The sequence below is a fragment of the Cheilinus undulatus genome, linkage group 20 (assembly GCF_018320785.1).
Source record: "Cheilinus undulatus linkage group 20, ASM1832078v1, whole genome shotgun sequence".
Lineage (NCBI taxonomy): Eukaryota > Metazoa > Chordata > Actinopteri > Labriformes > Labridae > Cheilinus > Cheilinus undulatus.
Window position 1 is genome coordinate 41,379,833 of NC_054884.1, and position 13,209 is coordinate 41,393,041.

The 13,209-nt window shown below is 42.5% G+C and overlaps 1 protein-coding gene across 3 annotated transcripts in view; it reads right to left on the reverse strand.

Annotated features, from left to right (window-relative positions):
- The window catches only part of jakmip3 (Janus kinase and microtubule interacting protein 3), a 39,192-nt gene extending 28,245 nt beyond the window's left edge, over nt 1-10,947 (reverse strand). For all 3 annotated transcript variants that reach the window (XM_041815763.1, XM_041815762.1, XM_041815761.1), the window contains exons 1-4: nt 10,813-10,947; nt 4,146-4,388; nt 3,832-4,071; nt 2,169-2,369 (exon numbers count right to left, since the gene is read on the reverse strand). In XM_041815763.1, coding sequence (XP_041671697.1) covers nt 2,169-2,369; nt 3,832-4,071; nt 4,146-4,388; nt 10,813-10,947 — 819 coding nt within the window. The remainder of the gene's footprint in view (nt 1-2,168; nt 2,370-3,831; nt 4,072-4,145; nt 4,389-10,812) is intronic.
- Nucleotides 10,948-13,209: the final 2,262 nt, after the last annotated feature.

The following is a 13,209-nucleotide window of genomic DNA, read 5'->3' on the forward strand; positions in this document are numbered from 1 at the left end:
CACACTACTTCAGCCTCTCCTCTAATATATTATGGAGGTTGTAGGGTAATCACAGCTACACAGTTACTATGCATTTATTCTTCAGTCTCAGGTCAGGCTTGGGAACATATGCCCCACACATTCGTCCTGTGGCCTACTGTTCTGGCCTCCTGATGGCCACCCTCCAGGCCTGCTCCAGGCCCATGCCCCACCTCTCCAGGTATCCTCCCAGCTGCTCCCTCCACAGTGCACGTGGTAATCCTCGGTATCTGGACCAGCCCACTGGGTCCTGAGCATTCAGTGTGTGGAGAGCTGGATCAAGCCAAGAAAAGTGCATTAAGTGCCTGTAAAAGTACAGCTACTATCTCCCATCAAGCTGAATCTTCCCAGTCTCCTCAACAGCTGCTGGATCACAGCTTACAGGTGGGTCTACCATCACTGAGTCGGCAGCATCCATGTGGAGCTCACCACTGGGAAGATGTTAAAGTCTGCCCAGACAGACTCAGGATATGGAGGGGCTGCTTTGTCAAAGTGACCATGGGCCCAGCCGCATACGCCTCTGCAACATCATGCTCCCCAAGGCGACCAACATCCAATATGGACCAGAGTCAGCCTTCCTAGAGCACCTCAGCAACAATTTCAGGGTTGGGACCAGACGCCGATGGTCACTACTAAAGAACTCCTGAAAACCCTGTAGTCCCTGAGCAGCCTCTGCCCACAAGTACTTGATCTGTCTCCTTCTTGATGTTGCCATCATTGAAATATCAAGCTCTAACTGCTGGAAAAGTCAAGGAGCACTGGGGAGCTTTCATCTCCTTGTCACGAAACATCAAGAAAAAATGTTAGTAGTCCTAACATTTATGGCCGTCACCATTAAAACCTGAAGAAATAATGTTATTTTAATCCTAACATTTAGACTGTCACCATTTACACCTGAGGAAATAATGTTGGAGTAGCCCTAACATTTAGACTGTCACCATTTACACCTGAGGAAATAATGTTGGAGTAGCCCTAACATTTAGACTGTCACCATTTAAATCTGAGATAATAATGTTAGATTAGCCCTAAAATTTAGACTGTCACCATTTAAATCTGAGATAATAATGTTAGATTAGCCCTAAAATTTAGACTGTCACCATTTAAATCTGAGATAATAATGTTAGAGTAGCCCTAACATTTAGACTGTCACCATTTAAAGCTGAGATAATAATGTTAGATTAGCCCTAACATTTAGACTGTCACCATTTACACCTGAGGTAATAATGTTAGAGTAGCCCTAACATTTAGACTGTCACCATTTAAAGCTGAGATAATAATGTTAGAGTAGCCCTAACATTTAGACTGTCACCATTTAAATCTGAGATAATAATGTTAGATTAGCCCTAACATTTAGACTGTCACCATTTAAAGCTGAGATAATAATGTTAGATTAGCCCTAACATTTAGACTGTCACCATTTAAAGCTGAGATAATAATAATAGAGTAGCCCTAACATTCAGACCGTCACCATTTAAAGCTGAGATAATAATGTTAGAGTAGCCCTAACATTCAGACCGTCACCATTTAAAGCTGAGATAATAATGTTAGAGTAGCCCTAACATTCAGACCGTCACCATTTAAAGCTGAGATAATAATGTTAGAGTAGCCCTAACATTCAGACCTTCACCATTTAAAGCTGAGATAATAATGTTAGAGTAGCCCTAACATTCAGACCGTCACCATTTAAAGCTGAGATAATAATGTTAGAGTAGCCCTAACATTCAGACCTTCACCATTTAAAGCTGAGATAATAATGTTAGAGTAGCCCTAACATTCAGACCTTCACCATTTAAAGCTGAGATAATAATGTTAGAGTAGCCCTAACATTCAGACCTTCACCATTTAAAGCTGAGGTAATAATGATGTAAGGTAACGTCACTTGAGTTCATACCTGGTTAGTTCTAACAGTGACACAGGTGAACATGAGGTATAGCAGTCCATGATGTCATTGCCCAGTTACTGTGGTCGAGGTAAAGACGTGAACACCAGACCTTTCCTACAGAACCTCAAAACTTTAGGGCCACAAACTGGTTAATTTAAGAGGCTGTGGTCACACTGTTGATTTTGCAGAGAGTGGAGCCTGAGGAGGTAAACTGTTACAGGAAGTCCATTAACATCATGCAGGACATGCAGGAGGAGGCGGGGCTTACGATGTGAGCAGGCGTGCTAGGGACAAGGCTAGGCCCTTGGCCAGGTGGCGTTAGCCCCGCCCTCTGGGCATCTCTAAGGGCTGCGATTTGCTGCTCAGCAGCCTGAGTCTGCAGCTGGAGGCGGTGGGCGTGGCCAGCTTGAAGGCCGAGGGCTTTATCCAAAACACTGACGGCTCGATCCTTCAGCTTTATCTCATCCATCTACGAAAGACAAACAGGTAAGGGAGGGGTTAGAGACAGGTAAGGGAGGAGTAAGAGACAGGTAAGGGAGGAGTTAGAGACAGGTAAGGGAGGAGTTAGAGAAAGGTGAGGGAGGAGTTAGAGAGAGGTAAGGGAGGAGTTACAGACAGGTAAGGGAGGAGTTAGAGAAAGGTAAGGGAGGAGTTAGAGAGAGGTAAGGGAGGAGTTAGAGACAGGTAAGGGAGGAGTTAGAGACAGGTAAGGGAGGAGTTAGAGAGAGGTAAGGGAGGAGTTAGAGACAGGTAAGGGAGGAGTTAGAGACAGGTGAGGGAGGAGTTAGAGAGAGGTAAGGGAGGAGTTAGAGACAGGTAAGGGAGGAGTTAGAGACATGTAAGGGAGGAGTTAGAGCCAGGTAAGGCAGGGGTTAGAGAGAGGTAAGGGAGGAGTTAGAGCCAGGTAAGGGAGGGGTTAGAGACAGGTGAGGGCAGGGTTAGAGACAGGTGAGGGCAGGGTTAGAGACAGGTAAGGGAGGAGTTAGAGACAGGTAAGGGAGGGGTTAGAGACAGGTAAGGGAGGAGTTAGAGACAGGTAAGGGAGGGGTTAGAGACAGGTGAGGGTGGGGTTAGAGACAGGTAAGGGCGGGGTTTAGGTCTTTTCTGTTACTGAGTTATTAGATGTTAGTTCAGGATAAAGGCTTCCCCCACTCTTTGACTTGTCCCTCTTTCATTGATGGCTGATTTTTTTATGTTTTGTTGTTTTGTTGTTTTTTTTCCAAATATTCTGAATCTGTTTGGTTTCAGGAGTTTAACGATGGTCGACTGTTTTACATTGGAATAAAAATCTGACAGTAAAGTTTTTCATTCATGTGGAAACAGAGCAGAAAACTGAGACTGAGACTCTGAGAGAGGGAGAGAGATGGCCAGGGTGTGTGTGTATTGTGTGTGTGTGTATTGTGTGTGTGTGTTTATTGTACCCATCTGTGTCTGTCTCTGTTCTGTCTACAGTCCATTCTCCTCCACCGGGCGCTGTGTCTCTCTCTCTCTCACATGCTTTCATCAGGTCAAAGGTCATGATGATGATGATGTTTGTGATAATGTGTATGTCTGTGGTCGTACCAGGCGCCGTATCTCTCTCTCACACTCTTTCTTCAGGTCAAAGGTCATGATGATGATGATGTTTGTGATAATGTGTATGTCTGCGGTCGTACCAGGCGCCGTATCTCTCTCTCACACTCTTTCTTCAGGTCAAAGGTCATGATGATGATGATGTTTGTGATAATGTGTATGTCTGCGGTCGTACCAGGCGCCGTATCTCTCTCTCACACTCTTTCTTCAGGTCAAAGGTCATGATGATGATGATGTTTGTGATAATGTGTATGTCTGCGGTCGTACCAGGCGCCGTATCTCTCTCTCACACTCTTTCTTCAGGTCAAAGGTCATGATGATGATGATGTTTGTGATAATGTGTATGTCTGCGGTCATACCAGGCGCCGTATCTCTCTCTCACACTCTCTTTTTGTTCGGTTCAGCTCCTCCTGGTGTTGGTGATGAGCTGATCGGAGCTCGGCTGCTCTGGCCTGACAGGCTTGTTGAGCCGAGTTCAGAGCGTCCTCGGCGCTCCTCTTTGCTCCCCGCAGCTCCATCACTTCCTGTTGGAGGCGACAGCGCTCTGTGTCCCAGCTCCTCCTAGCCTCCTCCACCTCCACCATCAGTGCGCTCCTCACCTGAGGACAGAGGGCGGGGCTTATCTGTTATCTGTTACACCATTGGACAGGAGCCTTGGACAAGCAGGTCTCACCTTGTCAGCTGATCCGTCCCTCAGCGTCCCCACCAGGCTGTTGAGACGCTGGATCTCGCCGTCTTTGATCTTGATGACTCTCATCAGCTCCATCTCGTGTTGCCGTAATAACGTCTCCCTGGTAACGGCGAGCTCCTTCTGCTTCTCCTCATGGAGCTTGGTCTTCAGCTCCGTCATGGCAACGGTCGCTCTGTGATGCTCCGCCTTCAACTCTGCCGTCTTCTCCCTCTCCAAACGGCTCACCTGAAGACAGGTGAAGTTCAGGTCAGACTCAGGGTTATATAGAAGGTTATTCCAACAACATCAGGAGCTTTAATATCTGCTCATGTAAGGATTTATTTTAGTATCAGTATTGATATCTTAAAGAATGTTATTTTCTACCAGGAAGAACAATGAAGCAGCAAACAGGAAGTAAAAGATGACTGGCAATAGTAAATGCCTCCTGTGGACTCAACACCTGCAGGGAAAGGCATGGTGGCAGGCTGTAGTTTACACCGACCCACAAAGACCAACTGTGGGCTCCTGGAACTTGGAGTTGGTGCAGGAGGTGGAGCAATGCAGACTAGATATAGTTGGGTCACCTCCAAACACAGCTCTGGCTTTAGAACCAAAGTCCAGGACAGGGTCTGGACTCTCTCCTATCTGGAATTGCCCAGTGCCCAACTGATAGCACTGAGCAGCAGCTCACAGTGTGTGAAGGTAAGATCAGGTCTGGTTAGGTCAGGTGTGGCTCGGCACTTCATCCCAGAATCCTCCAAAGGGCATCTCTCCTCAGTCAAACATCTTCAGGAAACAGACTGGAATCAAACCTCTACTGTAGTACCTAAAGCACTCAGCGAGGACCTGAAATTCCAGGATGTGGTCTTCTGTACACCTAATATGTGTAACAGCCAAAGGTATGGGCTACTGCTGTTAGATATGAAGTCCACATTCATATCTAACATTCATATTTCTGGCTCAGCCATTGATTGGTTTTCCTCTTACCTGTCAGAGAGAACATTCTCAGTCACTGTTAACAACCACAGCTCTTCAAATTCCCCCCTGGTCTGTGGAGTTCCCCAAGGTTCGGTCCTTGGCCCAACATTATTTTCCTTGTACCTGCTCCCACTCAGCCACTTAATCAACAGTTTTGAAGACATATCTTATCATTGTTATGCAGATGACATCCAGCTTCATATATCTTTTACACCTCAAAATTACAGTAAAGTGTCGGTTTTACTCAGTTGTTTGAGTGCCATTAAAGACTGGATGTCAGACAATTATCTACAGCTAAATGCTGACAAAACAGAGGTCCTTGTCTCGGCCCCAGATGGTTTAGTGCCAGGGATTTTGGAGGAACTTGGTACCCTGTCTACTTATGTAAAACCTGTTCTTCGTAATCTTGGTGTTTCATTTAGCTAGTCTCTATCTCTAGATCAACATGTCAATAATCTGGTCCGTTCTTGTTTTTTCCAACTAAGAAATATCGCACAACTCAGACACATTGTTTCTACAGCTCAGATGGAGATGGTTATTCACACTTTCATTTCCTCCCGTGTAGACTACTGTAACTCTCTTTTCACCTGTCTTAGTAAAACATCTATAAATTGTCTACAATTAGTACAAAACGCTGCAGCCAGACTACTCACCAAGTCTTCAAAAAGGTCACACATCACACCAATTCTGTATTCTCTCCACTGGCTTCCCATACACTTCAGATTACATTTTAAGATTCTTGTGTTTACTTTTAAAGCCCTGCATGGTCAGGCACCAGCCTATATTATGGAGCTGTTAAAACCTTACAATCCCTGCAGGACCCTTCGGTCCTCTGATCAGGGTCTGCTGGTTCTTCCACACTCCAGACTAAAAACTAAAGGTGACTGTGCATTCAAGGTCATTGCTCCAACTCTTTGGAACTCACTTCCATTGAGTTTAAGATCAGCAGAAACAGTTGATTCTTTTAAAAAGCAACTTAAGACCTACTTGTTTGGTCTGACCTTTACTTAATCTGTTTTGTTTACTGTGTATTCTCTTATTGTACCTTTGCATTAATTGCTTGTTTCTTTTACCTTTTTGTAAAGCACTTTGTGACCTCGCTGTTCCTTAAAGGTGCTATAAAAATAAACTTCTTCTTCTTCTTCTTCTTCTTCTTCTTATTATTATTATTATGAGATCGGTAGTTTACAAATGTGGGATTTGTAGTCCACAAATGTGGGATTTATAGTCCACAAATGTGGGATTTGTAGTCCACAAATGTGGGATTTGTAGTCCACAAATGTGGGATTTATAGTCCACAAATGTGGGATTTGTAGTCCACAAATGTGGGATTTATAGTCCACAAATGTGGAATTTGTAGTCCACAAATGTGGGATTTGTAGTCCACAAATGTGGGATTTGTAGTCCACAAATGTGAGATTTGTAGTTCACAAATGTGGGATTTGTAGTCCACAAATGTGGGATTTATAGTCCACAAATGTGGGATTTGTAGTCCACAAATGTGGGATTTGTAGTCCACAAATGTGGGATTTATAGTCCACAAATGTGGGATTTATAGTCCACAAATGTGGGATTTGTAGTCCACAAATGTGGGATTTGTAGTCCACAAATGTGGGATTTATAGTCCACAAATGTGGAATTTGTAGTCCACAAATGTGGGATTTGTAGTCCACAAATGTGGGATTTATAGTCCACAAATGTGGAATTTGTAGTCCACAAATGTGGGATTTGTAGTCCACAAATGTGGGATTTGTAGTCCACAAATGTGAGATTTGTAGTTCACAAATGTGGGATTTGTAGTCCACAAATGTGGGATTTATAGTCCACAAATGTGGGATTTGCAGTTCACAAATGTGGGATTTGTAGTCCACAAATGTGGGATTTGTATTTCACAAATGTGGGATTTGTAGTTCACAAATGTGAGATTTATAGTCCACAAATGTGGAATTTGTAGTCCACAAATGTGGGATTTGTAGTCCACAAATGTGGGATTTGTATTTCACATATGTGGGATTTGTAGTTCACAAATACAGGATTTGTAGTCCACAAATGTGGGATTTGTAGTCCACAAATGTGGGATTTGCAGTTCACAAATGTGGGATTTGCAGTTCACAAATACAGGATTTGTAGTCCACAAATGTGGGATTTGTAGTCCACAAATGTGGAATTTGCAGTTCACAAATGTGGGATTTGTAGTCCACAAATGTGGGATTTGTAGTTCACAAATGTGGGATTTGTAGTTCACAAATGTGGGATTTATATTCCACAAATGTGGGATTTGTAGTTCACAAATGTGGGATTTGCAGTTCACAAATACAGGATTTGTAGTCCACAAATATGGGATTTGTATTTCACATATGTGGGATTTGTAGTCCACAAATCAGGGATTTCCACTCAACAAATGTGGGATTTGTAGTTCACAAATGTGGGATTTGTAGTCCACAAATTTGGGATTTGTAGTCCACAAATGTGGGATTTATAGTCCACAAATGTGGAATTTATAGTCCACAAATGTGGGATTTGCAGTCCACAAATGTGGGATTTGTATTTCACATATGTGGGATTTGTAGTTCACAAATGTGGAATTTGTAGTTCACAAATGTGGGATTTGTATTTCACATATGTGGGATTTGTAGTTCACAAATGTGGAATTTGTAGTCCACAAATGTGGGATTTGTAGTTCACAAATGTGGAATTAGTAGTTCACAAATGTGGGATTTATAGTCCACAAATGTGGGATTTGTAGTTCACAAATGTGGAATTTGTAGTCCACAAATGTGGGATTTGTAGTTCACAAATGTGGGATTTGCAGTTCACAAATACAGGATTTGTAGCCCACAAATGTGGGATTTGCAGTTCACAAATACAGGATTTGCAGTTCACAAATGTGGGATTTGTAGTTCACAAATGTGGGATTTATAATCCACAAATGTGGAATTTGTAGTACAGAAATGTGGGATTTATAATCCACAAATGTGGAATTTGTAGTACAGAAATGTGGGATTTATAATCCACAAATGTGGAATTTGTAGTACAGAAATGTGGGATTTATAATCCACAAATGTGGAATTTGTAGTACAGAAATGTGGGATTTATAATCCACAAATGTGTAATTTGTAGTACAGAAATGTGGGATTTATAGTCCACAAATATGGAATTTGTAGTCCACAAATGTGGGATTTGTAGTACACAAATGTGGGATTTATAATCCACAAATGTGGAATTTGTAGTTCACAAATGTGGGATTTATAATCCACCAATGTGGAATTTGTAGTACAGAAATGTGGGATTTATAATCCACAAATGTGGAATTTGTAGTACAGAAATGTGGGATTTATAATCCACAAATGTGGAATTTGTAGTACAGAAATGTGGGATTTATAATCCACAAATGTGGAATTTGTAGTACAGAAATGTGGGATTTATAGTCCACAAATATGGAATTTGTAGTCCACAAATGTGGGATTTGTAGTACACAAATGTGGGATTTGCAGTTCACAAATACAGGATTTGTAGTTCACATATGTGGGATTTGTAGTCCACAAATGTGGAATTTGTAGTCCACAAATGTGGGATTTATAGTCCACAAATGTGGAATTTGTAGTCCACAAATGTGGGATTTGTAGTTCACAAATGTGGAATTTGTAGTCCACAAATGTGGGATTTGTAGTCCACAAATGTGGAATTTGTAGTTCACAGATGTGGGATTTGTAGTCCACAAATGTGGAATTTGTAGTCCACAAATGTGGGATTTATAGTCCACAAATGTGGAATTTGTAGTCCACAAATGTGGGATTTGTAGTCCACAAATGTGGGATTTGTAGTCCACAAATGTGGGATTTGTAGTTCACAAATGTGGGATTTGTAGTCCACAAATGTTGGATTTGTAGTTCACAGATGTGGGATTTGTAGTTCACAAATGTGGGATTTGTAGTTCACATATGTGGGATTTGTAGTCCACAAATGTGGGATTTGTAGTTCACAAATGTGGGATTTGTAGTCCACAAATGTGGGATTTGTAGTTCACAAATGTGGGATTTGTAGTTCACAAATGTGGGATTTGTAGTCCACAAATGTGGGATTTGTAGTTCACAGATGTGGAATTTGTAGTCCACAAATCAGGGATTTGCACTCCACAAATGTGGGATTTGTAGTTCACAAATGTGGGATTTGTAGTCCACAAATTCGGGATTTGCAGTCCACAAATGTGGGATTTGTAGTTCACAAATGTGGGATTTGTAGTTCACAAATGTGGGATTCATAGTCCACAAATGTTGGATTTGTAGTTCACAGATGTGGGATTTGTAGTCCACAAATGGGGGATTTGTAGTCCACAAATGTGGGATTTGTAGTTCACAGATGTTGGATTTGTAGTCCACAAATGGGGGATTTGTAGTCCACAAATGATGGATTTGTAGTTCACAGATGTGGGATTTGTAGTTCACAAATGTGGGATTCATAGTCCACAAATGTTGGATTTGTAGTTCACAGATGTGGGATTTGTAGTCCACAAATGGGGGATTTGCAGTCCACAAATGTGGGATTTGCAGTTCACAAACCTGGAATTTGTAATCCATTAAATGTGGCATTTGTAGTTCACAAATGTGGGATTTGTAGTCCACAAATGTGGGATTTGTAGTTCACAAATGTGGGATTTGTAGTCCACAAATTCGGGATTTGCAGTCCACAAATGTGGGATTTGTAGTTCACAAATGTGGGATTCATAGTCCACAAATGTGGGATTTGTAGTTCACAGATGTGGGATTTGTAGTCCACAAATGGGGGATTTGCAGTCCACAAATGTGGGATTTGTAGTTCACAGATGTTGGATTTGTAGTCCACAAATGGGGGATTTGTAGTCCACAAATGTTGGATTTGTAGTTCACAGATGTGGGATTTGTAGTTCACAAATGTTGGATTTGTAGTCCACAAATGTGGGATTCATAGTCCACAAATGTTGGATTTGTAGTTCACAGATGTGGGATTTGTAGTCCACAAATGGGGGATTTGTAGTCCACAAATGTGGGATTTGTAGTTCACAGATGTTGGATTTGTAGTCCACAAATGGGGGATTTGCAGTCCACAAATGTGGGATTTGCACTTCACAAACCTGGAATTTGTAATCCATTAAATGTGGCATTTGTAGTTCACAAATGTGGGATTTGTAGTCCACAAATGTGGGATTTGTAGTCCACAAATGTGGGATTCATAGTCCACAAATGTTGGATTTGTAGTTCACAGATGTGGGATTTGCAGTCCACAAATGAGGGATTTGTAGTTCACAGATGTGGGATTTGCAGTCCACAAATGTGGGATTTGTAGTTCACAAACCTGGAATTTGTAATCCATTAAATGTGGGATTTGTAGTCCACATAAGGGGGATTAATAATTCACTAATCTTGGATTTGTAATCCACATATGTGGGATTAGTAGTCCACAGATGTGGGATTTGTAGTCCAGATGTATGGGATTTCTAGTCCATAGATGTGACATTTATGGGTATGTCCACAGATGGATGTGGGATTTGTAGTCCACAGATGTGGGAGTTATTGTCCACATATGTGGGATTTGTAGTTCACAAATCTGGGATTTGGAGTCCATGTTTATGAATTTTTTGGGATTTGTAGTCCACATACACTTGTGGGACTTGTAGTCAATCAATGTGAGATTTTCTGGGATTTTTAGTCCTTACCTTGTTCTTCTCTTGTTGTAGTTCAATTTGGATGTCTGTTAGTTTGGCTCTTAGCTCCTCATTGGCTGCTTGAAGGGTCGCCATGGCATCTGGTCGCTCCCCCTTTGCCCGCCCCCCTGCACCTCGCTTTGACATCACCTCCACCTGCAGGCTCCACCCCCCTACGAGCTGTCTGTCAGTCAGAAGGTGGACTACATCTGGACCTGTCAGAAAGACAGCAACCACTGAAGCACGCAGAACAGGACGACATAGCTGTTTCCATAGCAACGGCATCATCCAACATGCTACAGACACTGCAGGCCTCCACAGATGTAGATCACTCACCGTCCAATAGGAAGCCTTGGACTCTGCATCACTCTGACTGTTAGCCTCCTGTCCTGAACATGCTAACAGTTAGCCTGCTGCAGCCCAATAAAGGTTTGCTAGACCCTCGCTCACTCTCTCTCTCTCCCTCCTTCTCCCTCTCTCTCTCTTTCTCTCTCTATCTCTCTCTCTCTCTCTCTCTCTCCCAGTCTGTCTGTGTGTATCAGCAGTCAGCTGTCAGTGTGTGTGTATCGGTGCTGTTAGCATCCCTGCAGCTGCTCCGTCTTCCTCCTCCTCCTCTTCCTCCTCCCAGCATCCTTCACTGTGACACAGAGAGCAGCAGCACACAGCTCCACCGCCCTCTGCTGGACGCTTGCTCTCATTACATCATCAGAATCACTGCTGTTGTGGAGAAAATCTGATAAAGACAGAGAGAGGATATAATCATAGAGAGGTGAGGGTCAGGGGTCTGAATATGGGCCTACGGTCATGTTAGTCATCAATAGTCATGTGGTGTAAACATGAAGGTTCCCTGTGTGACTGGAATAAAACTGTCTAAGGTCTAAGTCAGCAGTCCACTGTCAGACGGTCTGAAAATGTCCTCTGACTCTTCAGTGAAGATGCAGGAGTAGACATGAAGGATGTACAGTCATGGACGAAAATATTGGCACCCCTGGAATTTTTCCAGAAAATACATCATTTCTCCCAGAAATTGTTGCAATCAACAAATGTTCTGGTAAACATGTGTTTATTGCCGTTATGTGCATTGGAATGACACAAAAAATCTGAAGAAAAAAGACAAAATTGACATAATTTTACAAAAAACTCTGGCTGGGGTGGAGGAGGTGAAGCTTTAGTCTATGAAGGAGGAGGCTGGGGTGGAGGAGGTGAAGCTTTAGTCTATGAAGGAGGAGGCTGGGGTGGAGGAGGTGGAGCTTTAGTCTATGAAGGAGGAGGCTGGGGTGGAGGAGGTGAAGCTTTAGTCTATAAAGGAGGAGGCTGGGGTGGAGGAGCTGAAGCTTTAGTCTATAAAGGAGGAGGCTGGGGTGGAGGAGGTGAAGCTTTAGTCTATAAAGGAGGAGGCTGGGGTGGAGGAGGTGAAGCTTTAGTCTATAAAGGAGGAGGCTGGGGTGGAGGAGGTGAAGCTTTAGTCTATAAAGGAGGAGGCTGGGGTGGAGGAGGTGAAGCTTTAGTCTATAAAGGAGGAGGCTGGGGTGGAGGAGGTGAAGCTTTAATCTATAAAGGAGGAGGCTGGGGTGGAGGAGGTGAAGCTTTAGTCTACGAAGGAGGAGGTCTATCAGCATTTATGAAGCAGCGATTAGTCAAAGTATATTGTAATTAAATACAATATAATGTTGAAAGACAAAGCTGTGATTGGCTGTGGGAATTGGAGGTGATAATTGGGATCAGCTGGTTGTCAGCTGATCACGACTATTATGTCCTGCATGAACTGATTGTGGTGATTTAACAAGAGGTGATGTGTGAATGGATGTTTTTGAAAAGATAACAGAAGAAGCCATTGAGATAAAATTTAGACACCAAATCATTTCAGAAGGTAACAATGAGATAATTTAGCTCGATGAGGGAGGGCAAATAGATGGTCCGTGTACCCTGATTTGGACAAACTTCTATAATTTTAGATCAGGCATGTCTTTAAGCAATGTCATTGGAAATGCACAAATGTGATTTATCATGTGGGGTACCTCAAGGGTCATTTTTGGGTCCACTATTATTATCTATTTACATGATGTTCTTGGGACATTTGACCTGCACACAACATTAATTTAGATTTTATTGCTGACAACACTCAGCTTTATTAACTGAAACTTCATAGATATCAACAACTGGATGTCCCACCACCTTTGACAGCCCAATATGAATAAATCAAAAATTATCATCATGGGTCCATACACTGTAAAATGTCATGAAACAGGAATGTTACGCCCAGCCTAGGTTATACTAGACGTAACATAAAGGTTGAACCTCTCCTTCCTCACTTCCAAGATGAATTTACACAAAAGGGTCAGGAAACGAGTTTGCAGTCCACAAAATAAAATTTAACGATTTCTTTTTCTTTTTACTTTCAACAAGTTA